At 44.6% G+C, this 26,083-nt stretch overlaps 5 protein-coding genes across 5 annotated transcripts; 1 reads left to right on the top strand and 4 right to left on the bottom strand.

The window, feature by feature from the left end:
* Window positions 1-3,412: 3,412 nt before the first annotated feature.
* H6S33_009634 (uncharacterized protein) lies at window positions 3,413-6,895 on the bottom strand (the record flags this gene model as incomplete). The annotated part of the gene is made up of 1 exon (XM_044841050.1): window positions 3,413-6,895. One exon carries the CDS (start codon window positions 6,893-6,895, stop codon window positions 3,413-3,415), a length of 3,483 nt encoding a protein of 1,160 aa, XP_044698449.1.
* Window positions 6,896-7,143: 248 nt separating this feature from the next.
* H6S33_009633 (uncharacterized protein) lies at window positions 7,144-8,199 on the bottom strand (the record flags this gene model as incomplete). The annotated part of the gene is made up of 1 exon (XM_044841049.1): window positions 7,144-8,199. One exon carries the CDS (start codon window positions 8,197-8,199, stop codon window positions 7,144-7,146), a length of 1,056 nt encoding a protein of 351 aa, XP_044698448.1.
* Window positions 8,200-17,886: 9,687 nt separating this feature from the next.
* Window positions 17,887-18,976, top strand: H6S33_009632 (uncharacterized protein; the record flags this gene model as incomplete). The annotated part of the gene is made up of 2 exons (XM_044841048.1): window positions 17,887-17,992; window positions 18,768-18,976. 2 exons carry the CDS (start codon window positions 17,887-17,889, stop codon window positions 18,974-18,976), a joined length of 315 nt encoding a protein of 104 aa, XP_044698447.1.
* Window positions 18,977-20,405: 1,429 nt separating this feature from the next.
* H6S33_009631 (uncharacterized protein) lies at window positions 20,406-22,241 on the bottom strand (the record flags this gene model as incomplete). Its single annotated transcript, XM_044841047.1, has 4 exons — window positions 20,406-20,668; window positions 20,720-21,119; window positions 21,173-22,106; window positions 22,168-22,241. 4 exons carry the CDS (start codon window positions 22,239-22,241, stop codon window positions 20,406-20,408), a joined length of 1,671 nt encoding a protein of 556 aa, XP_044698446.1.
* Window positions 22,242-24,963: 2,722 nt separating this feature from the next.
* Window positions 24,964-25,680, bottom strand: H6S33_009630 (uncharacterized protein; the record flags this gene model as incomplete). The annotated part of the gene is made up of 1 exon (XM_044841046.1): window positions 24,964-25,680. One exon carries the CDS (start codon window positions 25,678-25,680, stop codon window positions 24,964-24,966), a length of 717 nt encoding a protein of 238 aa, XP_044698445.1.
* Window positions 25,681-26,083: the final 403 nt, after the last annotated feature.

Genomic DNA, 26,083 nt, shown 5'->3' with positions numbered 1-26,083 from the left:
TGGAACACACAATCAATACCGAACTACCACCACCGGGGGGAATTCTGCCCCCCTCCCAAGATAGCGAAACTCACCCTTACGGAAGCAAAGAAAGTTTTTCGGATCCAGTGCCAAACCACCCGAGTCGACAAACACGCAGTATACACAGACCCCGAACCATGCCAGTGTGGGATGGAAAACTCAGCGAAACATATACTTATGGAATGCCCAGCATGGGCTCGAATCCGCGCCCCTCTGATAGAGAAGATCCCCGGAGCGATGACCTGGGAAAACTGGATGTTTACAAACCTGAGAACGGACCTCATCCTACAATTTGCGAAACAATCTCAACTCTCGAAATGGTATGAGTCGGCGGAGGCGGAGGCGGACCTGGAAGAGGGGATGGAAGAAAATGACCGGGAACGGGATTAGGAAGGGGAGTTTCCTTTTACTCTTTAAAATTGTTTTTATTCTTTGATTTGATGGATCCAGCGCTCGAGTCCGCTGAGATATGTTATTTCTCCTTGTCGTTGGGTTTTTCTGGTTGAAGTGTTGTTCTGGATTTTCCTTGTTATTGTTCGTGCTCGCTGGTGCTTGTTTTGTTCTTGTTCTTGTTCTTGTTTGTTCGCGTTTGCGTTTATTGTTTTTCTTTCTTTCTTTTGTTCGGTTCGGTTCGTGTTTTAGGCGGTTAGGGTCGGTGTGCGATAAGTCTTGTACTTCAAAGCAATATAAGTTTCTTCTTCTTCTTCTGCATTCTACCCGCTCGCCTCTGGCTCGCGGTAGGATTTCTTCCCCCCGAGATGGAGTTATACTGATTCTCGAATTGCTTCGGTCCCTGAACTTCCCTCGCTCGACACTCCCCATTCTTTGTTCGTTCGGTGCCCTCACGGGATGCGTCCACCGTTCACCCCTCGCCAAACCAGTGGCTACTCTCGAAAGCCGCCTTCGCCCCTCCTTACTTTCACTCATCGCACGAGTGATCCCACACGTCGGGTTCACACACTGTCAGTAATCTCTAGTCAGCGAGAACCTACTGCCAAAGCGCTCGACAGCCCGCGAAGTTAGCGACCTTACGGTCGCGAAACTATCGTCAAATTTTTACCCGAGGTCCCGTGACCTTACCCCTCTTTATCGGCCCTAACCAGGCCACCCACTTTTATCCGAGGCGGCCCGCTCCCCTCACCCCAACCCAACCAGTCCCCGAGACCACCCCTCAACATAATACGGTCGGCACTTTCGATTGCGACCCCCATATACACTGAGTCTCCGACTCACCCCTCTTGCATGTCCCCTCCAGAGGACACCACTTCAACTACGACTCGGGCACAGTCTTTAGCCGTTGCTCCAGGGACCGACGACCCCACCCACTCCTTACTTGACCAACCGGTCACCACGCCTCAATTCCTCGCTGCCTGACAACCAGATGCCCGAGGACCCACACTCGACCCACCCCCCCCTCGCTTTCACACCTGACGCTGTTGCGGTTGGCCTCTTCTGCCTTCGTGCGCGTGGTTTCCCAGTCCTGTTAAGGTTCGTCCACAGATATGACACCGGGAACGTTGGTAATGATATCGTTTCGATTGAACACTACGTTTAGGAGTGTGCTCGCTAATGCAGTTGACGGAGAAGTTTGGGGTTCACTCTTACTACGGGAAGGTTTCTTTGTTGTCGCTTAGATTCTGCTTACCTGTACCACTTGTTACTTGCGCCCTCTTCGTGCGTCGTTTATTTTTATTTATGTACGTAGTTCTTGTAGCTGCGGTAGTTAGTTTTTGTACTTTTGTTTTGTTTTCGGGTTAGTCGGTGGAGGTTGTAGTCGGGTAGTTAGGTGTGCGATAAGCTTCGGCTTCTAAGCAATATAAGTTTCTTCTTCTTCTTCTTCTGCATTCTACCCGCTCGCCTCTGGCTCGCGGTAGGATTTCTTCCCCCCGAGATGGAGTTATACTGATTCTCGAATTGCTTCGGTCCCTGAACTTCCCTCACTCGACACCCCCCATTCTTTGTTCGTTCGGTGCCCTTACGGGACGCGTCCACCGTTCACCCCTCGCCAAAATAACGGCTACTCTCGAAAGCCGTCTTCGCCCCTCCTTATTTTCACTCATCGCACGAGTGATCCCACACGTCGGGTACGCACACTGTCAGTAATCTCCAGTCAGCGAGAACCTACTGCAAAGCGCTCTACAGCCCGCGAAGTTAGCGACCTCTCGGTCGCGAAACTATCGTCAAATTTTTTACCCGAGGTCCCGTGACCTTACCCCTCTTTATCGGCCTTAACCAGGCAACCCTTTTTACCCGAGGCGGCCCGCTCCCCTCACCCCAACCCAACCGATCCCCGAGACCACCCCTCAACACAATACGGTCGGCACTTTCGATTGCGACCCCCATACATACTGAATCTCCGACTCACCCCCTCCTGCATGTCCCCTCCAGAGGACACCACTTTAAACACGACTCGGGCACAGTCTTTAGCCGTTGCTCCAGGGACTGACGACCCCACCAATCCTTATTAGTATAACGGGGACTGTGGGCGTAGGAACTATGAAGCCAAGGAATACAACCGAGGCGAAGATGTGGACGTAGGAGGTTCGTGGACTATGGACTATGGGGCCGAAGGGTACACCTAAGGCAAGAACGGGGACTGTGGACTATGGACTATGGATGGTTGTACCTGGTCTAGTATACCGGGTAAACCCTATGACGTAGCGCGAACCAAATAGTATTCGTAACTGTAAAGTACAGAGGTTGCATAAAGAGAAAAGGAAAAGAAAGAGAAACAAGAAATCACGAGACAACGCCCCCCTTATATATTCATACCCTATCCCAATGCTGACTCATACCCTCACATAACAGAAACAGAAAGAACATAATAGAAACCCGCTTCGCAAAACCCAACCACACTACATAATCCTTCTCCCTTATACTCAGACAACTCACATAGCCAACCCGCCTAGCTGCCGTTACAATTTGACCTACCGGTCACCACTCCTCAATTCCTCGCTGCCTATCACGGGGACTATAGACGATAGACTGTGGTGCCAAGGAATACAACCTAGGTAGCGACGTAGAGGTGGACGTAGACGTAAAGGTATACTTTGACTATGGACTATGGGGTGGCTCTACCTGGTATGATAAACCGGTTGGAGCCCTATGACGTAATGAGAACAGAAATAGTATTCGTGGAATAAATACAGAGGTTGCGTAAAGAAGAAAGGAAAGAAAGAGAACAGCTAAAAACACAAGACAACGCCCCCTTATATATCCAACCATAATCCAACGATGACTAATACCTTCACATAACAGAAACTAAAAGAACATAACAGAAATTCCAATTACAAATCCCAATCCTACTACACAATACCGCCTATTCCCATTCCGACTTCTCGTCTAACCGAAATCCATAGTTGCCGTTACAGACCACGGCCCCCTCTAAGGCCTACCTCCTGGTAGGTTTAGGTTTTTCTGGATAACGTTCATGGAACCGTTTGACGATATCAGGTGAATGCTCAAGGTCCGACAGTGGTTGCCAGTAGGCTTCATCATATCCCGCGTATTGTACTAAATACTCAAACCTTCCTCTTCGTTTCCTCGAATCCAAAATATCTTCGACTTCCCATTCTTCCTCTCCTTCGATTTCAACTGGAGGGGGTGGCAATTGTTGTTGTCCTGGTAAAGGATCATTCGCTTTGGATGACAATAACGAAACATGAAATACTGGATGAATTTTCATTGACCGAGCGAGTGCCAACTCATAGGCATAGGGGTTGACGATCCGTTTAACGCTATAAGGTCCAATACGTTTCCAGTCGAATTTCTTGGAAGGCCGTTTTGTTAGAATATGACGGGTTGATAGAAAAACCTTGTCTCCCAAACGATAACGAGGAGCCGGAGTCCGATTTCTATTGGCTGACTCTTCTTGTATCCTTTGCGCCCGAAACATCTCTTCTCTTAGAAAATCTACTACATCCTTCATTTCCTTTGCAATACGGTTCGCTTGATCCTCCGCCGTCGTTCGACCATGTTCCAAGGGGCCAAAAGTCATCCTTGGATTTCTTCCCAAATTGGCATAAAAAGGAGAGACTTTTGTTGTTTCGGAGGCATGATTGTTTGTTGCAAATTCAGCCATTGGTAACATTCGAGCCCAATCATCTTGTTGGTAGGAAACATAACTTCGGAGGTACTGTTCCATTACGGCATTGATCCTTTCCGTTTGCCCATCTGTTTGGGGGTGAAATGCGGTAGAGAATTTTGGTGATATTTCCAACCGATCACAAAGCGACCTCCAGAATTCTGCAACGAACTGTGTTCCTCGATCGGATACGATAGTATCCGGTAATCCATGCAGTTTCCAAACGTTATCGATATACAGCCTCGCCACTTCCCTTGAATCTGCCTCTTTAGTCGTCGGTATCAGATGTCGCATCTTGGTTAATCTATCCACCACAACTAAGATTGCATCGTATCCATCGCTCTCAGGAAGATCAGTAACAAAATCCATGGATATATCCATCCACGGTCCCTCAGGTATGGGCATAGGTCGAAGTACTCCGTAAGGTGCATTGCGTGGTGCCTTGCTACGGGCACACACATCGCAATTCCTAACGTATTGATCAACATATTTTCGCATTTGTGGCCAATAGTATTCTCGGTTTAGAAGTTCCAATGTCTTTGCTCTACCCGGATGTCCTGCAGATGGTTTGTCGTGGTGTTCTTTTAAAAGCCTCAGTCGAAGGTCATCGTCGTCTGGTACATATAGCAGGCCTCGATAAAGTAGCCGACCGTTGTTATCTTCCGTACATTCGGCAAGCGAAATTTTATTTGAGTGACGAATGCCATTCCGAAGCATATTGAGGACCTTGTTTGGGAAACTATCCACTTGGTAAGCTTTTGAAAATAACTCCTCCACAGTGGACGCTCCTTCAGCGGATTCATTTGACAAAGAGCCCGCGAACAAGCTTAGCTTGGTATCCAAATTTTTTCGCTTCAAAATCACTTGACTCTGATGCGTCAACCGTTCATCCCCCTCTTTAGGTAGGTCTCCTGACCTTCTAGTCAATGCATCTGGTTTTGTTCCTTGTTTTCCTGGCCGAAATTGTATAACGAAATCAAAGCGTGAAAGAAATTCGGACCAACGGGCTTGTCGACGATTTAACAATTTTGTTGTCATAAAATATTCAAGATTCCGATGATCGCTAATAACTTCAATTGGAAATTGAGCTCCCTCTAGGTGATGTCGCCATTCTTCGAAGCATCGTATAATTGCTAAAAGTTCTTTGTCATAGATTTCGTAGTTGCACTCTGCAGGAGAGTGTTTCTTGGAGAAGAAAGTGACTGGATGTAGGATTCCTTCGTTGTCGCGTTGAGATAGGATTCCTGCTGAAACATAGTCGGATGCATCGGTTTCTATTACGATTTTTCGATCCGGATTGAAATGAGCTAGGATTGGCGCCGTTGTAAACATCTTTTTCAAAGTTTGAAATGCTTCCTCCCTTTCATCCGTCCAATCAAATTTAATATTCTTCTTCGTTAAGGTTGTAAGTGGAGCAACAATTTTCGAATATCCTAGAATAAATCGTCGATAGAAATTTGCAAATCCTAGAAATACTTGAACATCGCGAAGGTTTGTCGGTGTGGTCCATTCTAAAACATCGATGACTTTCTTTGGGTCCATTCTATTTCCATTCGGAGTAAGGATTAAACCGAGATATTTCGTTTCCTGAACCATAAATTCACATTTTTCAGGTTTAAGGTGAACATGATTCTCATCAAGTACCTTTAGGACCTTTTGAATGTGTTCTTTATGTTCTGATAGAGTTTCGGAATAGATAAGGATATCGTCTAAGTATGCCGTTACGAATTGGTCGAGATAGGGACGTAAAATATCATTAATCCAATGTTGAAATGTAGCAGGTGCATTAGCTAATCCAAATGGCATTACTGTATATTCGAAATGTCCATATCGAGTCCGAAATGCTGTTTTCCATTCATCTCCCTCCGCTATCCTGATTTGATTATATCCCCAACGTAAATCCAACTTGGTATAGTATTGTGCTCTTGACAGCTTAGCCAGGGTTTCCTTTAACAATGGTAATGGATATCGATTTTTGATTGTGATCGCATTTAGACCTCGATAGTCAACACAAAGTCGAAGAGTTCCGTCGCTTTTCTTTACGAACAATATAGGTGCTCCCGCTGGTGATTCACTAGCCCGAATAAATCCTTTAGGTAAATTTTCGTCAAGATATTCTCGTAATGCTTTCAACTCGATTTGCGATAACCCATATATAGGTCCATAGGGTGGTCGTTTACCTTCTTCCAATACTATTTCGATGTCATGGGATGGTCGATGTGGTGGGAGAATTGAAGCATCGTATTCTTTAAACATATGGAGACGATGGTGAAATTCCTTCGGTACCAATTGTTCAATATCGACAGTAGATTTTTCAGTTGCTGAAACGATAAACGTATGGTGTTCCGGTAAGGGAATCGAGATGCCATGAACAATAACTGCAGTACCGATGATTGAACAGTGTTGACAACAGCTTCGAGAGTCAAAAACAAGTAGATTTTCTTTCGGTCGAATCGTAACATCATGTCGTCGCATCCAAGGTATACCCATCACAATCGGATAGTGTCCTAACTTCGTTACAAAACATGGTACGACTTCTCGATGAACATGAATGTCTAGCGAGACATCGACAATATGGGTAATTTTTCCTGATTTGATAGGCCTTCCATCTATAACGTCTACATGGCGAGGTATTTTAAGGGGAGTCGTTGTAAGACTATTGTGGCGTGCAAAAGATTCATCAATGAAAGCATATCCTGATGCTCCGGTATCAATAAGAGCGTAGGTAGGTATGAAAGAATTTTTATTCTGTGAAATCGAACAAGTTACTACAAGTTGATTTCCATCCATTTCCTCCTCTGATACCGAAAAACCAGAAATACACATCCTAGAAAAATCCTTAAATGGTCCCTGGGCTAAGCCACTTAGTGCAGGGACAAATCTTTTGCCGACTCATTATCGCTTCCGGCATTCTCTTCCACCGTCAATGCCGCTCCCCTCATCACAGGCCTCCTTGGTTGATTTCCCGTTGCCCTTGCTTGGGGGCAATCCCTAACCATATGCCCGACACCTCCACAATAGAAACATCGGCCCTCAGCTTAGCGGGCGTTTCTTTCGGCAGGGGTAGGGCGACGACGTCCTCCAGACAGATCCATGGGTACATCACCTCCAGGACGGAACGAGGGGTGATTCTCAGTGGCAGGTGGGTTGGCAGCAGGGGCAGCGGGACGGGGAGCAGGAACAGGATTTGTTGGTGGGGGACGCGGAGCCGGGGTCGCAGTAGTAGTCCAAGGTTTTTTACTACCTCGTTTAGCTTCCGCCGCCCGTCGTCGGTTATCTAACCGTTGCAAGAGTGTTGCACAACCATCTACCGTTGCAGGAGTCTCATGGTGTATCATCGATTCATCCAGCTCTCCATTAATTCCTTCCATCAAAGCCTCAATCCGAGAAACTTCATCCATTCCCGACTCAGCAGCATACCGTTGAAACTCAGCGAAATAGTCGGCGAAGGTTCGAGTACGTTGTCTGATATTTCGGAGATTTCTCCTAGCCGTACGCATTCGATCGGGGTCCCCAAAAGCTGTATCTAGAATTTCATAAAACCGCGTCATAGAAGGTAAAGCAATACCTTCTTCTCCCATATACTCTAAGAACTGATTGGCAGCAGCGCCTTCCAATCTGCTGAACGCATACGATAACTTAGACTGTAGTGTAGGATAGCGATCGGCATTTCCTAATAGCTTAAGTTTCATTTGTTGCTTGAATAAGTGTAATCTTTCTCGATCACGATCCCCCCTGAACACATCGGGGTCTGGAAGTTTTTCCGACCGATAGGTGGTACCTGTAACTGGTGGTGCTGGAGGTACAGGTGGCGCATTGTTTCCAATGGGTTCCTCGTCAGGGGCCACAACCTCAACAGCAGTTCGTTGAGCTCGGGCAGCAGTAAGATCTCGTTCAAACATTCTTCTTGCCCTCTCAACTTCCGCCTCTACCTCTTGTAAATCCGTTGCATATTGAGTAAGACCATTTTGACACTGTTGAAGAAGCGCATAGGCTTCAGCTCCGATAACGTGATCGACCTGTGGATGTGCTTCAAAAAATCTTTGGAGGTTATCGTTGAGTTGTTGATAATCGACATGGACATGTTCCGACATTGTAGACTATGGTGTTGTATTGGTTGGCGATAGAGGACGCAACCTACGTATCACGGGGACTATAGACGATAGACTGTGGTGCCAAGGAATACAACCTAGGTAGCGACGTAGAGGTGGACGTAGACGTAAAGGTATACTTTGACTATGGACTATGGGGTGGCTCTACCTGGTATGATAAACCGGTTGGAGCCCTATGATGTAATGAGAACAGAAATAGTATTCGTGGAATAAATACACAGGTTGCGTAAAGAAGAAAGGAAAGAAAGAGAACAGCTAAAAACACAAGACAACGCCCCCTTATATATCCAACCATAATCCAACGATGACTAATACCTTCACATAACAGAAACTAAAAGAACATAACAGAAATTCCAATTACAAATCCCAATCCTACTACACAATACCGCCTATTCCCATTCCGACTTCTCGTCTAACCGAAATCGATAGTTGCCGTTACACTGCCTGACAACCAGATGCCCGAGGAACCACTCTTGACAACCCCCTCGCTTTCACCCCTGACGCTGTTGTGGTTGGCTTTTCCTGCCTTCGTGCGCGTGGTTTCCCAGTCCTGTTAAGGTTCGTCCACAGATATGACACCGGGGACGTTGGTAATGATACCGTTTCGGTTGAACACCATGTTTAGGATTGTGCTCGCTAATGTAGTTGACGGAGAAGTTTGGGGTTCTTTCTTACCACGGGGAGGTTTCTTTGTTGTCGCTTAGATTCTGCTTACCTGTACCACGTGGTATTTGCGCCCTCTTCGTGCGCTGTTTCTCCTATTTATGTACGTAGTTCTCGTAGCTGCGGTAGTTAGTTTTGTACTTTGTTTTTATCTTTGGGTTAGTCGGTGGGGGTTGTAGTCGGGTAGTTAGGTGTGCGATAAGCTTCGGCTTCTAAGCAATATAAGATTCTCTCTCTCTCTCTCTGTATTCTACTCCACGAATATTACTTTTATTCTACGCTACGTCACAGGGCTCATCTTGGATCGTTGATCAGGATTGAAACACTTCATAGTCCATAGTCCCGAATCCCTCGATACCACATCTTCGCCTCGGTTGTATTCCTTGGCATTATAGTCTCTCGTTCATATACCCACGTTACATCATAACTAGTATACAGAACAGTGCTCGTATCAATATCCCGCAACTGACCGCACAGCGTCGTTGAAGCTACTCACGTTACATATCATTTGAGGGACTGGTGCCTTCCTATTCTTTGATAACGGCGTATCAATACAAAGAAGTTAAAGTGAGGATTGCCTCATCTTGAGTGAGTATGACGAATGCTTCAGCTCTGTAAGCATTGGTGAGTGCTCTGGAAGTACTCGTAGGAGCACTCGGGTGGGCATTTGCATGGGCATTTCAATGGGCATTTGCGTGGGCCTTTGCGTAAGCATTCGCGGTGTCGTAAGAAAATTCGCCATGCCCTGGGAGCATTTGTCATACCATGAGAGCATTCAAGAAAACTGTGAGAGCATTGAGAAGTGCTCGCGTGGTACTACTGTCGTAATCAAAAGAATCAAAAGTGCAATATATGCTATGGGCGGGGTCACTCCATCCTAGCATCTCCGGAGAGTGGGGTAATATCAAGGCGGCCTAGACGAGCATATCTTTAGCGAGTTCTCTCTGGAAGTGAGCCATAACTCCTGGCGGTGCCGGAAGGTTAGGCGCTTCTTTAGCGAAGCTGGACGCGAACGGTGTACACTGACAGTGCCAGATACGGTAGGCGATGGGGGCATAGAAAATCCGCAAGGACGAAGGTACTACACCTAGGTAATACTCGAGCTTGTTGATGTTGGGCTTCCCTTGGTAGCGTTTGCATAAGTAGTTTGCTTGCTGGTTTGTCTGATCGTAATATATTTTTCAGTATTCTTTTCCTTGTTCTGCTGGCAAGGGCAAGGGGCAGCGGCAGTATTATTAACTTGAGCAGAGGCTGAAACAGGTGCGGGTGAGGGTTTTTGTTGGACTGGCGTAGGTAGAATTTATTGAAGGCGGTTTAATTTTTCCATTATCCTATCTTGTACTTTAATCATTTCGAACATTTGTTTTGATAGTGTATGGACTGAGAGTTTAAGTGATTTATTTTGTTGGAGCAGATGTTCCTTGCTCGCAGTGAGATCATGCTCGATTTGATGTAGTGAGGTACTTGTAGGGTCAAAGATGAGAGAGGGGGCATTACCGATTGTGCAGGCAATATAATTAGGTTTCTGTAACGGCAGCCATGTGGTTTGGTTATGCGAGGTGTTGCAGTATGAAGAGGAAGGGTTATATAGTGTGGTTGGGATTTGTATAGTGGGTTTTTATTATGTTCTTTTTGTTTCTGTTATGCGAGGGTATGAGTCAGTATTGGGATAGGGTATGGATATATAAGGGGGGCGTTGTCTTGTGATTTCTTGTTTCTCTTTCTTTTCCTTTTCTCTTTATGCAACCTCTGTACTTTACAGTTACGAATACTATTTGGTTCGCGCTACGTCATAGGGTTTACCCGGTATACTAGACCAGGTACAACCATCCATAGTCCATAGTCCACAGTCCCCGTTCTTGCCTTAGGTGTACCCTTCGGCCCCATAGTCCATAGTCCACGAACCTCCTACGTCCACGTCTTCGCCTCGGTTGTATTCCTTGGCTTCATAGTTCCTACGTCCATAGTCCCCGTTACACTTAGGTTGCATCCACTACAGCCAACCAATACAACACCGCCTCGCTTAGCTCTGGTCGCAACTATGTCCGACACTATCCAGGATACGCTACTACAGCGTCTTTCAGAATTTCTGATCACCTATGGTCCCCTCCCAGCCGATATAGACTTCGGCGAAGAACTTACCGAGGCTCATGGTCTTATCGCTGAGTGTTTGGAGGCTTTCACCAAGCCTCTCGACACCCCCACGCCACCAGAACCCGTCATCGATACGGCCCAGGAAGAGGTTATTACCAGCCTCACCACAGAACTAGAAGCAGCCAACGAAAAGGCTGCCGATTTTTGGCAAACCTTGTGCGATAACCAGGAAGATTCTATCGAGATCATCCGAGGTCACGACGAGGTTATCGTTGCTTTGAAGATTGAGCTGGAGGAATCGAAGGCTGAAGAAGAAGAGCTTCGGTTCCGTCTGGCCCTACATCAAGAAAGTCTCGCCATTGGCGATGAAAACCTCGCTGATGCTGAAGATGAGATTCTTCACATCACCTCTATTGCGAAGGCCTGGGAGGCCCAAGCAAATGCCACCATCGCTGACCTTCGCTCCTATATCTCCAAAGTCTCCGCCTCCGCCACCACGGTCAAATCTGAACGCCACCATGTCTCCACCAAGCCACGCTACCTGACTCCTCGCGCCCAAGATCCCCGTTCCATTAGCAATTGGCGAGAAAGGCCACTTGAAAATGGGTCCTCAAAGCCGGCGTTAAAAGGTCAGCCCCTTTGGTAAAAAATGGCAAACCAAAGGGGCCAGCCCTGCCATCTGTTTCTGTTCTCCCTGCTGCTGCTGTGTCTGAGGACAAGATGTCCGAAGACTCTCTTGTCGTTACCTGCTCGGTTTCTCAGAATCCTGATTCTTTTATACCCACCTATGCCCTTATTGATACCGGAGCCTCTGGATACGCTTTTATTGACGAATCTTTTGTACGCTATAATAATCTTACAATAACCCGCCTTAAAGTACCTCGTCAGGTAGATGTTATGGATGGGAGGCCTATTGAATCAGGAAAGATCACCTATATTGTCACTGTGTCGCTGGATATCCATGGTCATCGGGAAACTGCATCATGTTTTGTAACGAAGCTGGGACACTATCCAATTGTGATGGGAATACCTTGGATGCGACGTCACGATGTTACGATTCGGCCGAAGGACAATTTACTTGTTTTTGACTCTCGAAGCTGTTGTCAACACTGTTCACTCAGTGGAACGACAGTCACTGTCCATGGAATATCGATCCCTCTACCGGAACATCATACTATTATCGTTTCAGCAGTTGAGAAATCCACCGTCGACGTCAAGCAACTAGTACCAAAGGAGTTCCACCATCGTCTCCATATGTTCCAAGAATATGATGCTTCAGTCCTTCCACCACATCGGCCGTCACATGATATTGAGATCGTATTGGAGGAAGGTAAACGACCACCGTACGGACCGATATATGGATTATCCCAGGTTGAATTGAAAGCACTACGAGAATACCTTGACGAAAATCTACCTAAGGGATTCATTCGAGCCAGTGAGTCGCCAGCGGGAGCACCCATACTATTCGTAAAGAAAGGTGATGGGACCCTTCGGCTTTGTGTGGATTATAGAGGTCTTAATGCAATTACGATCAAGAATCGCTATCCGTTACCGTTGTTGAAAGAAACTTTGGCTAAGCTGTCGAGGGCTCAATATTATACCAAACTGGATTTACGATGGGGATATAACCAGATTAGGGTAGCAGAAGGGGACGAATAGAAGACGGCATTCAGAACTCGATATGGACATTTCGAGTATACAGTAATGCCATTTGGATTAGCGAATGCCCCTGCCACATTTCAACATTGGATCAATGATATACTACGTCCCTATCTTGACCAATTTGTAACGGCATATCTGGATGATATTTTGATTTATTCGGAGACCCTATTGGAACACAAAGAGCATATTCAGAAGGTTCTGAAGGTACTTGATGAGAATCATGTCCATCTTAAACCCGAGAAATGCGAATTTATGGTTCAGGAAACAAAGTATCTCGGTCTTATTCTCACCCCAGACGGGAATAGGATGGATCCGAAGAAGGTTGTCGACGTGTTAGAGTGGTCTACACCGCAGAACCTTCATGATGTTCAGGTATTTTTGGGATTCGCTAATTTCTATCGACGGTTTATCCTAGGATATTCAAAGAATGTTGCCCCACTTACGGCTTTGACGAAGAAAAATGTTAAGTTTGAATGGACGGACGAAAGGGAGGAAGCATTCCAGACATTGAAAAAGATGTTCACAACGGCACCCATACTAGCGCACTTTGATCCGAATCGGAAAATCGTAGTAGAAACCGATGCATCCGACTATATTTCTGCTGCAATCCTGTCCCAACGTGATGATGAAGGAATTTTACATCCAGTTGCTTTCTTCTCAAAGAAGCATTCCCCTGCGGAATGCAACTATGAAATCTACGACAAAGAACTTCTGGCAATTGTACGATGTTTTGAGGAATGGCGACATCATTTGGAAGGGGCACAATTCCCAATTGAAGTCCTCAGCGATCATAGGAACCTCGAATATTTCATGTCAACAAAGCTATTAAACCGTCGACAAGCCCGTTGGTCGGAATTTCTTTCACATTTTGATTTCGTTATTCAATTTAGACCAGGGAAACAAGGGGCAAAGCCGGATGCATTGACTAGGAGGTCGGGTGACCTACCTAAGGAGGGGGATGAACGGTTGACGCATCAAAGCCAGGTGGTTTTGAAGGTAAAAAATTTGGATTCAAAGCTAAGTTTGTTCGCGGGTTCTTTTTCAAATGAATCCGCTGAAGGAATGTCCACTGTAGAAGAGTTGTTTTTAAATGCTTACCAAGTTGACAGTTTCCCGAACAAAGTCCTTGCAATGCTTCGGAATGGCGTCCGTTACTCGAATAAGATTTCGCTTGCCGAATGTACGGAAGATAATAACGGTCGGCTACTTTATCGCGGCGCACTCTATGTACCAGATGACAACGATCTTCGGCTAAGACTCCTAAAGGAACATCATGATAAACCATCGGCAGGCCATCCAGGCAGAGCGAAGACTTTGGAACTCCTGAATCGAGAGTACTACTGGCCACAGATGCGAAAATATGTCGACCAGTACGTTAGGAATTGTAATGTGTGTGCCCGGAGCAAGGCACTACGCAATGCACCTTATGGGGTACTTCGACCTATGCCAATACCGGATGGACCGTGGAGGGATGTACCAATGGATTTCGTTACTGACCTTCCGGAAAGCGATGGATATAATGCGATATTGGTAGTAGTAGATCGACTAACCAAGATGCGACATCTGATTCCCACAACTAAAGAGGCGGATTCAAAAGAAGTAGCGAGGTTGTACATCGATAATGTTTGGAAATTACATGGACTTCCTGAAACTATGGTATCTGATCGAGGAACACAATTTGTTGCGGAATTCTGGAGGTCCCTTTGCGATCGTTTGGAAATATCGCCAAAGTTCTCTACAGTGTTTCACCCCCAGACGGATGGACAAACGGAAAGATTCAATGCTGTGATGGAACAATACCTTCGAAGTTATGTTTCTTATCAACAGGATGACTGGGTTCGATGGTTGCCAATGGCCGAGTTTGCAACAAATAACCATGCTTCTGAAACGACGAGAATCTCTCCATTTTACGCCAACTCAGGGAGGAATCCAAGAATGACTTTTGGTCCTTTGGAACATGGTAGGACGACAGCGGAGGATCAGGCTAATAGTATTGCAAGGGAGATGAAGGATATATTGGATTTTTTATAGGATGAATTATTTCGAGCGCAAAGGATTCAAGAAGAGTCCACCAATATAAGTCGGACTCCAGCACCTCACTATCGTGTGGGAGATAAAGTTTTCTTATCGACCAGCCATGTCCTCACCAAACGACCATCGAAGAAACTCGATTGGAAACGCATTGGACCGTATGTCGTGAAACGGATCGTTAGTCCGTATGCCTATGAGTTGGAACTCCCTCGTTCTATGAAAGTTCATCCCATATTCCATGTCTCTTTATTGTCGTCTGCAGCAAACGATCCTTTACCAGGACAACAACAGTTACCACCACCGCCGGTCGAAGTTGAAGGACAGGAGGAGTGGGAAGTCGAGGATATTTTGGATTCCAGGGATCGTCGGGGAAGATTTGAATACTTGATTAAGTATGCCGGTTATGACGAAGCTTCGTGGCAGCCATTGTCGGATGTCGAACATTCGCCTGATATTGTCAAACGATTTCACGAACGATATCCACGGAAGCCTAAGCCTACCAGGAGGTAGGCTTTAGAGGGGGGAGTGGTCTGTAACGGCAGCCATGTGGTTTGGTTATGCGAGGTGTTGCAGTATGAAGAGGAAGGATTATGTAGTGTGGTTGGGTTTTGCGAAGCGGGTTTCTATTATGTTCTTTCTGTTTCTGTTATGCGAGGGTATGAGTCAGTATTGGGATAGGGTATGGATATATAAGTGGGGCGTTGTCTTGTGATTTGTTGTTTCTCTTTCTTTTCCTTTTCTCTTTATGCAACCTCTGTACTTCACAGTTACGAATACTATTTGGTTCGCGCTACGTCATAGGGTTTACCCGGTATACTAGCCCAGGTACAACAATCTATAGTCCACAGTCCCCGTTCTTGCCTTAGGTGTACCCTTCGGCCCCATAGTCCATAGTCCACGAACCTCCTACGTCCATGTCTTCGCCTCGGTTATATTCCTTGGCTTCATAGTTCCTACGTCCATAGTCCCCGTTACATTTTATTTTAGTATGGGTGTCTTGTGGGACAATAGTGGAATGGATATAGTCATCTTTCGGGGCATATGGTTGCCCGTATTGGGCCGTGTCGGTGAAATCAGAAAGGAGTCTATCGTTTGTTTGTTCAATGGTGGTGGATTGGCTGGATTGAGTTTCATCAAACCTCGAAAGGGGAAGGCGGCTAGCGGAGGGTTGAGTTGCCCAAAGAAAGTTTAGGAAGACTTGTAATATAATTGCTCTATCATGGTAGTTTGGAGTAGTGGAGACTTCAGATAGGATCCTTTTCCTGCTGTATAGATTTGGTGGGGTGGATGGTCGAGAGGGTGTTAGTGATGCCAGTTTATTTGAGTTGGCGATCACGGAAGTATTTCTTTCGCTTAGAGGACATGATATTCTAGCAGGATCTTACTATCCATAGGAAAATCAACTGCTGTAATATAGAGCTGGACTGAAGAGATAGTACTTGGACGAGGATAAAGTTTTTGAAGTTATTCAGTGGTAGAGTTTGTATTGTGAGCTTCAGCAAGCAGGGAGAACGAAGAAGGTTGCGTAAAGAGAAAAGAGAGAAACAGAACATCAATGAAAGACAGAACCCCTTTATATATCCAATAACTCCAGTCTGAGTATGATTCAAATACTCGTACAATGGAACACCATAGAACCCAAAGGAAACCCATATTACTAATTCTAACCTTATTGACATGTACTTTCTCTTTACGCCCTTACACAATATACGACCATGATGCTAAAACACTGTTACAGAAAAAGGTTGTGCAAAGAGAAAGAGAGAAACAGAACATGAACGAAAGACAGAACATGAACGAAAGACAGAAAATGAACGAAAGACAGAACTCTTTTAGATATCCAACAACCCCAGTCTAAATATGACTCTTACCCTCGCATAACAGAAACCCATAGAACTTAAAAGAAACTCATATTACTAATCCTAATCTCTTTGTCAAGTACTTCCTGGTTATGCTCTAACCTAATTTCCGATCGTAATGCCAAGACACCATTACACTGTTGGTAAAATTACTTTTGATATATTTACCGCCCATACCCTTAAATCTTTTTTTTATTTAAAAAAAATATTCTATTTAATGATGTCCACTTATAAGTATAACTGAGAAGTATATTGACAATATTGTAAAAAATGGAAGGATGGCTATAAATAAAATATATTAACTCAGGTGATTATATAAGTATTGGTCAAAACGTTCAAATATATACTGGACCAGTATACAGGAATAGACTAGGAAAAATAAAACAAAATAGTAACTGAAATATTTATTATTCTGCGGAGCAGAACGGGCTGTTATGTTTAAGTACTTACATCTCTCAAGATGTCCCTGTTCTGATTACAATTACCAACTCTTATTAATCATTGGATATTTTTCTTGCGAGAAAACTCTTTAAAATTATTAAGTTCTGTGACTTTATTGTTTCCAAACCATTCTACTCCTTTACCCACTCCAAACAGTGAAATTTTTTATTTTCAATTATACTCTGAACATTGAGTCTATGGTCGGAATCAAAAGGAATCTCCAGTTAGACCTGATGCCGGAAAAATTCCTGGTAAAATATGCAAACAATATACTTAACAATTTATTTATCAACAATGTACTCAATTTCCCTAGGCCAAATATTGTGAAAACTACACATGCAAACATAGAAATAAGTCAAACCTCATTGTTCTTTGGTTTTTGCTAAAAGAAAAAAAAAAAAAAACTGTTTACAATACCATGAAAAAACTCTAAGATGTATACAAACTAAGATATAATATTTCTTAGAGGCTCTAGTTCGCCTGCTGAGGGGGAATATTGACTGTACCCCATCAACCTTAAGTACATACATGGAAGCCTACTAAACGCCTCTCACACCCAAGTCCCAATCTTTTTGGGCGTGCGGGATCCTCGGAGCAGGTAAAAAGTACCGGACAATGCAAGTTTTGTGTCTGGGCTTTTTTTGCAGTAGCTCACGCCTAGCACGCGCACCCATTGGTGAACCAAAAACCTGCATTGTCCGGTACTTTTTACCTGCCCCGAGTAATTCCCGGTGGTTAAGCGAGCAGCAGCGTCACATAGATAATTAGTGGAACTCTCAATTAGTCCCAGTGGATTTGCATAACTTCATAGATACAGGCGAAAAGATAAGCCTATCGTTACTATCTATCTCCTACAGTTTCCCCGTTCATTAGCCTCGGCTGTATCCTCATCAAAAAAACACCACAAAGCAACACCAACATGCCTGACTCCCAGGAACCAACTCTCACAATAACTCCACCGGGAATGGCGGTGCCCGAACATGGTGGCCTGGCGAAGAGGCGCCAGCAAAGACTGTTGACCTCCGGTGAGCTCTTTGTGAAAAAGTATCGAACAGAGATCGCAGCGAGTGCTAGTAGTTGTGTATCGACATTCATTGCTGTGAGTTATTTCGCTCTTATTACGATCCGTCATCGAGATAGAAAATGCAAGATTTACAATTCTGTAAAACTAGTTTCCCCTCGACTCCGTCAAGACGCGCATGCAAGCGTGAGTTATTACTACTATCTCTTCTACTCACCTGCTCTTCCTTCATCGCAACCTCCGCCCGATTCGCTCAAGTTACTGTCGCCCCTTAATCGTATAGGCGGGAAACAGATTAATGTGTTAATTTGTGGAGGTTCAGGTATAAATTTCGAAGTTTTTGGGATTGCGTTACTCAAACCCATAAAAACGAAGGAACAAGAGGTTTCTGGCGAGGTATGGCTTTCTTCTATATTTGATATTACTGGGGCTTAATAAATCAACAATATTTTGTGTACTACAGGAAGCCTTGCACCTTTGGCCTCGGTAACCTTAGTACGGACCATATCCTTTTCGATCTATTCAAAGTCGAAAAATACGTACTCCTCGTTTTTCAAGTCTATGCTAGGTCCGAAGGCTATATCTTCTCCGAGCGAAGCGTTTAAACCATTAAACCCAGTCTACTGGTTTATTAGTGGTGCTACGGCCGGGGGTGCCATCACAGTTATTGCGTGTTAGTGGGGTGCCTCTTCTTGATGTCCTGACGGGGGGAGTGAGGAATGTGTCTTGATGCGATGTGCGTCAGATGCAATAGGGGACTGACACCTAGCTCGGTTTAGGCCCATTTGAGTTTACGAAGCTTTCGTCGCAGATCGAACTACTGATGGCCCGCTCGCGGATGGCGAGTGTGGATGACCCAAGTCACATCACCAAGTACCAGCCAAAAGGGACTTTTCAGAGTGCTAGTAGTATCGTGAAGGCGAGAGGATTTGGGGGACTGTATTCCGGGTTTCACCTTCACTTTAGTGGGTACATCTTTGATTTGTGAATCATTCTGGACGTGGTAAATGGATGTGAACGATTGAAGTTAATACACTTGGGAGCATTAGTCCGTGACACTCTGGGAACAGCAATGTACTTTACGGTTTGTATATCCTGGAATATATCCTAGTGTCATTCTGCTTTTGAAGAGGGAGACTAATTGTTTTGAGGCACGTCAAGTTTTATGAAAGTGGCAAACATTTGTTTTCCTCCTCGAACGGCGCTGGACCATTGGCGATTGCGGCTTCTGGTGGACTGTGCGGCTTGCTTAGCTGGGTCCTAGTAAGAAGACTTTCTTCGAATTTTACCTGATACTAACCGTAGAAGATCTACCCGATAGATTCGGCGAAGGCAATATATCAGAGGGACGTCTTGACACATCGGCCGGGTGAACCTCTACCTAAAAGGCCATTTCGATTTTTTAATCGTAGGATGTGAGGAATCTCTCCCGGATCTCACATTTATCCTATTTCAAATAAAAAGTTAACCTCCTCTTCGATGCAGGTATCGCGGCCTGGGGGTGTCCATGACTAGATCATGCCTCCTGAATTCTGTCTTCTTCAGCAGCTATGAGTACATCAAGAGACGTGTTGATTCAATTGTATAGGGGCGGTGGAAGGACAACTAGCACGATTCTCTCAACTCTCAATAAAGTACGAGGCATTCATTACTTATCCCCCTTGGTTTGTGTCAACGATGGTAAACTTGGTTGTTTATACATATTTTATTATATTTTCTGTTATTTTGAACGGAGAGGGGGTTGTGCTGATCTAACCTAAGCTAACTAGCATGTGAGTCTGGGTATTTAGTTCCGCGAAACCTATATAAATGCCGCTGTAATTTTGTGTTACAAAGGCACAAGCCTTTAGCGGTAAATAACACTGGCGGCAAATAACATGAATGAACGACAGTCTCTCTTGCTATGTATTTTAGGAAGAATTTAAAGCATTACATACAGCTGCAAAAAATGGCTTACAATGTGTAATAATGTGCGTTATTTTGATAAAGCCTAATGAAATGCAGTCTGATCAGCCCAAAAGTGCCTTGCAACTGGAAGTGAATCCGGGATTATCTAGAGTATGTCAGCCGCTATTCGATCGATACAAAGACCCATAATCCAAAACAATGTTTTCCAGGATATATTATTATTCTCTTTTTGTAATATTAGTCAGGCCTTCTACTTTTAGTAAAACCATGCTTATTATCATTGGCATTTGATTACATAACCTCAGTTTTCTTTTCTTTTTGGTTTGTGGTCATACTGTAGTGGGGATTTCATTGAAAATTCATCATTATTTCTAGCTATGGATGAGATTCACGTTGCTTGAGCCGTCGTTCTGAAAAAGGTTGCTTTTTCTATTGGGTTTTATCTTCTAAAGCCACTGACCCAAATGTATGTTGACTTCGCAACATATTCTTTTGGTTCTTACTTAACTTTACGGTCTCAGCCTGATTGGGTCTCTTGGAAATGCACTCGCTCTCCTAATATTCTGCAGTCCCAGCCACAAGAAGACGACGCGTTCAAGACCAATCCCCCCACCAGCGTGCGGCGGCGCGCCATATCGAAACGCATCAACGTAATCTTCCAGTCCAGGAGTTTTTGGATCCATGCCTAAGCTCTTCATGCGTTCCGTAAGGAACTCAGAATTGTGCACACGCTGTGCGCCAGAGAGGATCTCTTCACCGCGCATAAAAAAGTCTGATTATGATCAGTATTGTTTTCAGTCTTATAGATCAAGGTTGGGTATACCATAGGAATTGGAGTAATTTTCGTCTTCAGGGTCAGGCATGGTATAGAATGGCCTCACGGCCAATGGAAATTTGTCCATGACGTAAAAGTCCGTGTCATATTTTGCCAGTACTAGCCTACCGAGGTTCCTCTCCATCTCCGTGCTCAAATCCTCAAGCTCTGGGACATCGTAGCCAGCTTCTCTAAGCATTGCAATACCCTCCTTAAATTTTATACGCAACACTTTGCCGCCCTTCGGAATTTTGAATTCTTCGACGGGGTATTGCTCTCGAACAATTGCAATTTCTTTGGCGAATCGCTCACGAAGTCCGTTGAAAATGAAAACAAAGAGACTCTCAAGAACTTCAATAACCTCATGGTAATGTTCTTCAAATGCCATTTCGAGGTCGAGTCCGGTAAACTATATATTTATATCAGTCTGTATCAATGTGGGGTGATGAACATCGCACAAACCTCGGTCATGTGTCTATGTGTCTGAGAGTTCTCGGCCCTGAAAACTGGGGCGATCTCAAAGACACGCTCGAAATCACCAGCAATGAGCATCTGCTTATACAGCTGTGGACTTTGGGCAAGGTAAGCATCGCTCTTAAAATAGGTGACCTTGAATACGTTCGCACCACCTTCGGAAGCGGCAGCGATCAATTTTGGTGTGTGAACTTCAGTAAACCCTTTCTGTAGAAGAAATTCTTTGAAGAGCATGCAGACACCTGATGATATGCGGAAGATTGCCTGGTTGGAGAGTGTTCGGAGATCGATAACACGGTTATCGAGTCTAGTAGAGAGCGAAACTGTCGGGTACCTCCCTTCACCTTCCTCGACTTCCTTTAGTGATCTCGAGGCATCTTCAAACTGGATTGGCAGTACTGGTTCTGCCGCGGCTATCACAAACAGCTTAGAGACATGAACCTCAACATCCGACAAGCTTGCTGAGGTGACAGGTTCAGGTGTTTTTCGAATCACACCATAGACTAGAACGATGCTCTCGGCATTGATTGCTGAAGACCACTTAACCATCTGCTTCGAAACACTACCATCTGTATTGACTGTCATCACGGCCTGGATACTGTCGCTTTGCTGCCGCAAAACAAGAAAACACATCTTTGCTCCTTGAATTCTAGCATTCTGCATCCTGGCACGAAACACAACCTCGCGGCCGTTGTCCCCAGCCGTGAGCGACGAAAGCCGGATACGCTCGATACCAGAACGCTCGGTTGATTGAATCATTGGTTTTATACCATAATTTGCCGTTGCATGGTCGATGTTTGCAAGTTCACGGGCGGCCTTCTGTTCGGCCTCGAGAGCAGCTCTCTTTGCTGCCTTCTCGGCCTTCTCTTTTTCTTTTTGAATCTTTTTTAGGGCATTCTTTGTGAGAGGTTGACCATCCGGTCTATATTAACGGATGTTAGTTATTCACTGTTAAGCAATGAGAAATGAAGACGTATGCGTACCCGAGAGGGATTTCCTCAGCTGAATCATTGAGGGGAGCAGAGATTTGTTCGGTTGGGGGTTCTGAAGAAGACATCTTAGCTTGTGGTATTGCTTTCAAGCGTTGTAGACCGAAGGGTTTTTAAATCTGTAGTTAAATCGATGGATGACTCTGATTTGAAGTGAGATGTTTAGTGGGGTGATTAAGTCTTGGCGAGGGGCTTGTTGCGATTTCCAGGACAGGTCTCGACACACAACATGGAAATCGCAATAGACTAGGTATAATTACTCACTTTAGCAGAATCAAGAGGTGACTACGTAGACGAGCTATTTCTGGAGTAAGCTTTGTTACTCACGACATGTGGGTGTAGCGGCTTAACATCAGGGTTGGTTATTTACCAGGCCCACAGCTTATATGTAAGTGAAACATTCTAGTTAACTTCTAGGGAAAAGTTTTGACAAGTTCGGTTATCTAACTGGCAATATTTGATCACGGAAACTAATTATTCATGTCTTTCAGTAGATTTTATAAAGCTAGTACTAGATAAGAAATACAGTGATATATTGAGGCTGTATGTCAATTATACAAATTCAGAATTGAAGATTTCATCTTTTAATGGAAAAAACAAAAAAAAAATTTAAAAAATTAATATTTGTGGCTAAATCAGTGCCCCGAATGTCGGAGACAGAGGGGTCGCCTGTGAAATTGTATAAAGTTGCCTATCTAAGTTTAGTTCGCTATGAATGATGATTATTCAGCGAGCCAGATTCATTTTTGCAAGCCTAGGAGCTTTGTCTGGTATCTGTCATAGTCTCTGGTATACTAGTATGTCACTCCTTAGCATATATTTCTTATATAAGACCTTTCTATTGAACTGTAGTCAACCAAACGACGAACCTGGAGGAAAGAGGGGAAGGGGGGCCGTAAGGCCCCCATTAACTGGCTACTTGAAAGGTCAGAATTCTATTCACATAAGAAATATATTCATATATAGGCAGTGTAATAACGTATTTCACCGTGTACCCGTACGCCACCGTGTACCCGTTCGTATGTTTCAGAGATTTGGCTTGAAAAACACTTTTATATTTGCTTAACTCGAGATGGATATCTACAGGAACTGACTATAGTACAGTGTGAAATCTTGATGACCTTCGAAGTATTATTGGTAATGGGTCCACTGGTGAGTCGGGTTCAGAATTCCATTCAAGTTCATCATCTACTACTAGCGGGCTGGTATCTTTTTTTTTCTTTGCCGTTCTTGCTGCCTACTTCATAGCCTTTTTTTTCTCTTTCCTCTCCCATTCAGTTCTCAAGCGGACGACGTCATCAGATGATAAAACAAGGGCCTTGGAGAGCACTTTGCAGCTTTGCACTTTTAGGGAGTCAGTCTCCGCTTTGTTCTTTCTTCGTAAGTGATCCAATTCTTGTTCTAGTATTACGACCTTTAAAAATAATTTGAGTTAGCAAGTGTAATGGAGCCATTTCAACTGTCTGGTGTATGAGTATACATGGGACCCGGTTACATACTGAGAGTTATTGATAGAAGCCAGTTGCATGGTGATATGCAAGTACTGGCAGTGAGGTTAGCTACCAGCTGTTAGAGTAACTACATTCCGGGCGCTAGGAAGGAGATCTATTCATGGGAGCAATAACTGACGAGTCTGTGCCTCGCCAGTGACTAGAAGACCAGCCAGAGTGAAGCTCTGATTGCCCGGTGATCCTCTGCATCCTCTGAGCATTGTAAGTCCGCCGAAAGGCAGGGACTATGCTAGGGAAGTCTACAATAAGCGAAAGCTCTACAGCAATGATTAAGCTTACACCTGAGCGGCAGCTCATTCATGCAGGTCCTCGGTTGTGTGGCAACCAAGGCTGCAGGTGTTACAAAGGCTTTGATTAAGGGTGGTTGCCTTGGGTATCGGAAAGACCTGCTGACGCTTAGAGAAAAGCGGGGTAGCGGTGGTATTGTTTCCGGCACTGAGGAAAGGCTTCACCGGAACTTAGTAAGGAGTTAGGAGCAGAGAATCGAGGCCTTTGGAGTATAAGTACTCAGGTTCATTCTCGCCCTTCAGTCCTGTTCTCTCCAGTCTTCATCAGAAAGAAAACCAAGTTCTTATCGGTAGCAGAGCCCTTAAAGATTATTGAGTTCTAGCGATAGTATCTTTGAATAATCTGCAACCTGATTATCTATCTTGCACGGCCGTCTCTATTCTATCTTATTCTATTTCTCTTAGAAGAGACCCCCGTTACAGTCTACGAGGGTTGAAAGGGTGTATTCCAGCGGCCTCAAATGCGTTGAGAATATTCTTTTTGGTAAAAGTAATCTTGCGTGCTTGAAGGAGATGCCTGCCAGTTTCTACAATTAGAAACCGTTTTCAAAGCCTGAGTAGAATGATACTTACAGGTAGAATGTCCCTTTATTAATACCAGTATTACCATTTTGTAACGAGTTGTCTAAACATTCTGAGTAATTGCGTTGGAGCGGTCCAAATAAACCTACATCCAATGGTTGAAGTAGGTGTTTTGAGTTTGCAGGCAGACATAATGGAATAATGTTGTGTGACAAACAGAATACAAAGAACTGTCAGGTGCAATGCGATACATGCCCATCCATAATAAATAACCGTGTGTTTCCCGCAGCACTGAAATTAAATCAGTCAGTCATATTTCTACTAGGTTGTATTTCAATTTCAGTTGATTACCTTTCCCTTGTATTCGGTTCAAAAACATCGCGCATATATTCCAGTCCAATGGCACTATTTGTCCAACCAGTTGATGATCGACTAAAGTATATTTTATCACCAGCTTTGACTAGTGCATGTCATCCTGCATACTGAGCTTCGCCTTGATAGATAATCATTGGTGGTGGAGTTGTTCCAGCTGCGGAAACCGCCTCGATAACTGTAATTAATTTACGCGTTCCATCTTGTGATTTAAAGTTTCGCTTCTTTCCCCTTCGTAGAATAACCTTAACTCGAGCTGACCGTCCCATTAGGAATCCCTTCTCATCCATATTATACATGTTTCCAGCAACTATTCCGTGTTCTCGAATGGCGATGAGTAGTGTTTCATAAAAGTCCTCTAATATCTCCGGATTGTCTGCATACGCGCGTTGCTTGTCCAAACGCGTACAAAACTTGGATGCAAGGTCGGGGTGACGTGACAGAAAACGGGTCATCCAATTTTTCCCTAGCTTTTGCGATTGTATATCATGGCTTTTGATGAAATCCAATGCCATATCTTTGACATATTGGTGGCGTGACGGAAATCCCCAATCATCCAGCTTGAAAACCCATTCCTTGATTGGATTCTCTTCCGCTGGTGTCAATGCTTGCTCACCAATCCTGCACTCTTGCCTGCTTCTCTTTCCTTTCAGTCTATTCCGTAGCGTACTCTCTGCCACCCTATGCATTTCCGCTGCTTCAGGAATGGTTAGACATTTTCCAGTAGCTAGATCTGTCTTTGCATCTGAAATATATCTCTCAAAGGCTTCATCCTGCTTCACCTTAACGCGATTGCTGACTGGCCGGCGAGGCATAGAAGATATCTTAAACACGACCACTGCAATTGTCTCCAGGTGCAATCCTGCTGAGAACGGAAGCTAGTAGCAAACTCTTCGTACCTACCATTCCCTAAATATATGCGGGGTCCTGAGACATGCTTACCAACCTAAGACAAACACAGACACGGGTACATAGTGTTTTGCAGGTACACGGTGAAATACGTTAACTCTCGCAAGGTGGTTCCATGTACAGTATTGTGGTCGAAGAAAAGCAGAAACATTCGGGGCCAGGCCAGCCTGCTGGCATCCAGTATCCCTTCCTCTGTTTTCAAGGTACACCGGAAGTGGTTAATGTGGTGTATCGAACCATTTCTGGGTTGTGGGGGTGCAACCACTTTGGGTGGCGCAACCATCATTGACCCTCAACTATCGAGAATGA

Source organism: Morchella sextelata (genome assembly GCF_020137385.1).
Source record: "Morchella sextelata strain SCLS chromosome Unknown scls_3, whole genome shotgun sequence".
Lineage (NCBI taxonomy): Eukaryota > Fungi > Ascomycota > Pezizomycetes > Pezizales > Morchellaceae > Morchella > Morchella sextelata.
This window is presented reverse-complemented; position numbering and strand designations above follow the sequence as displayed.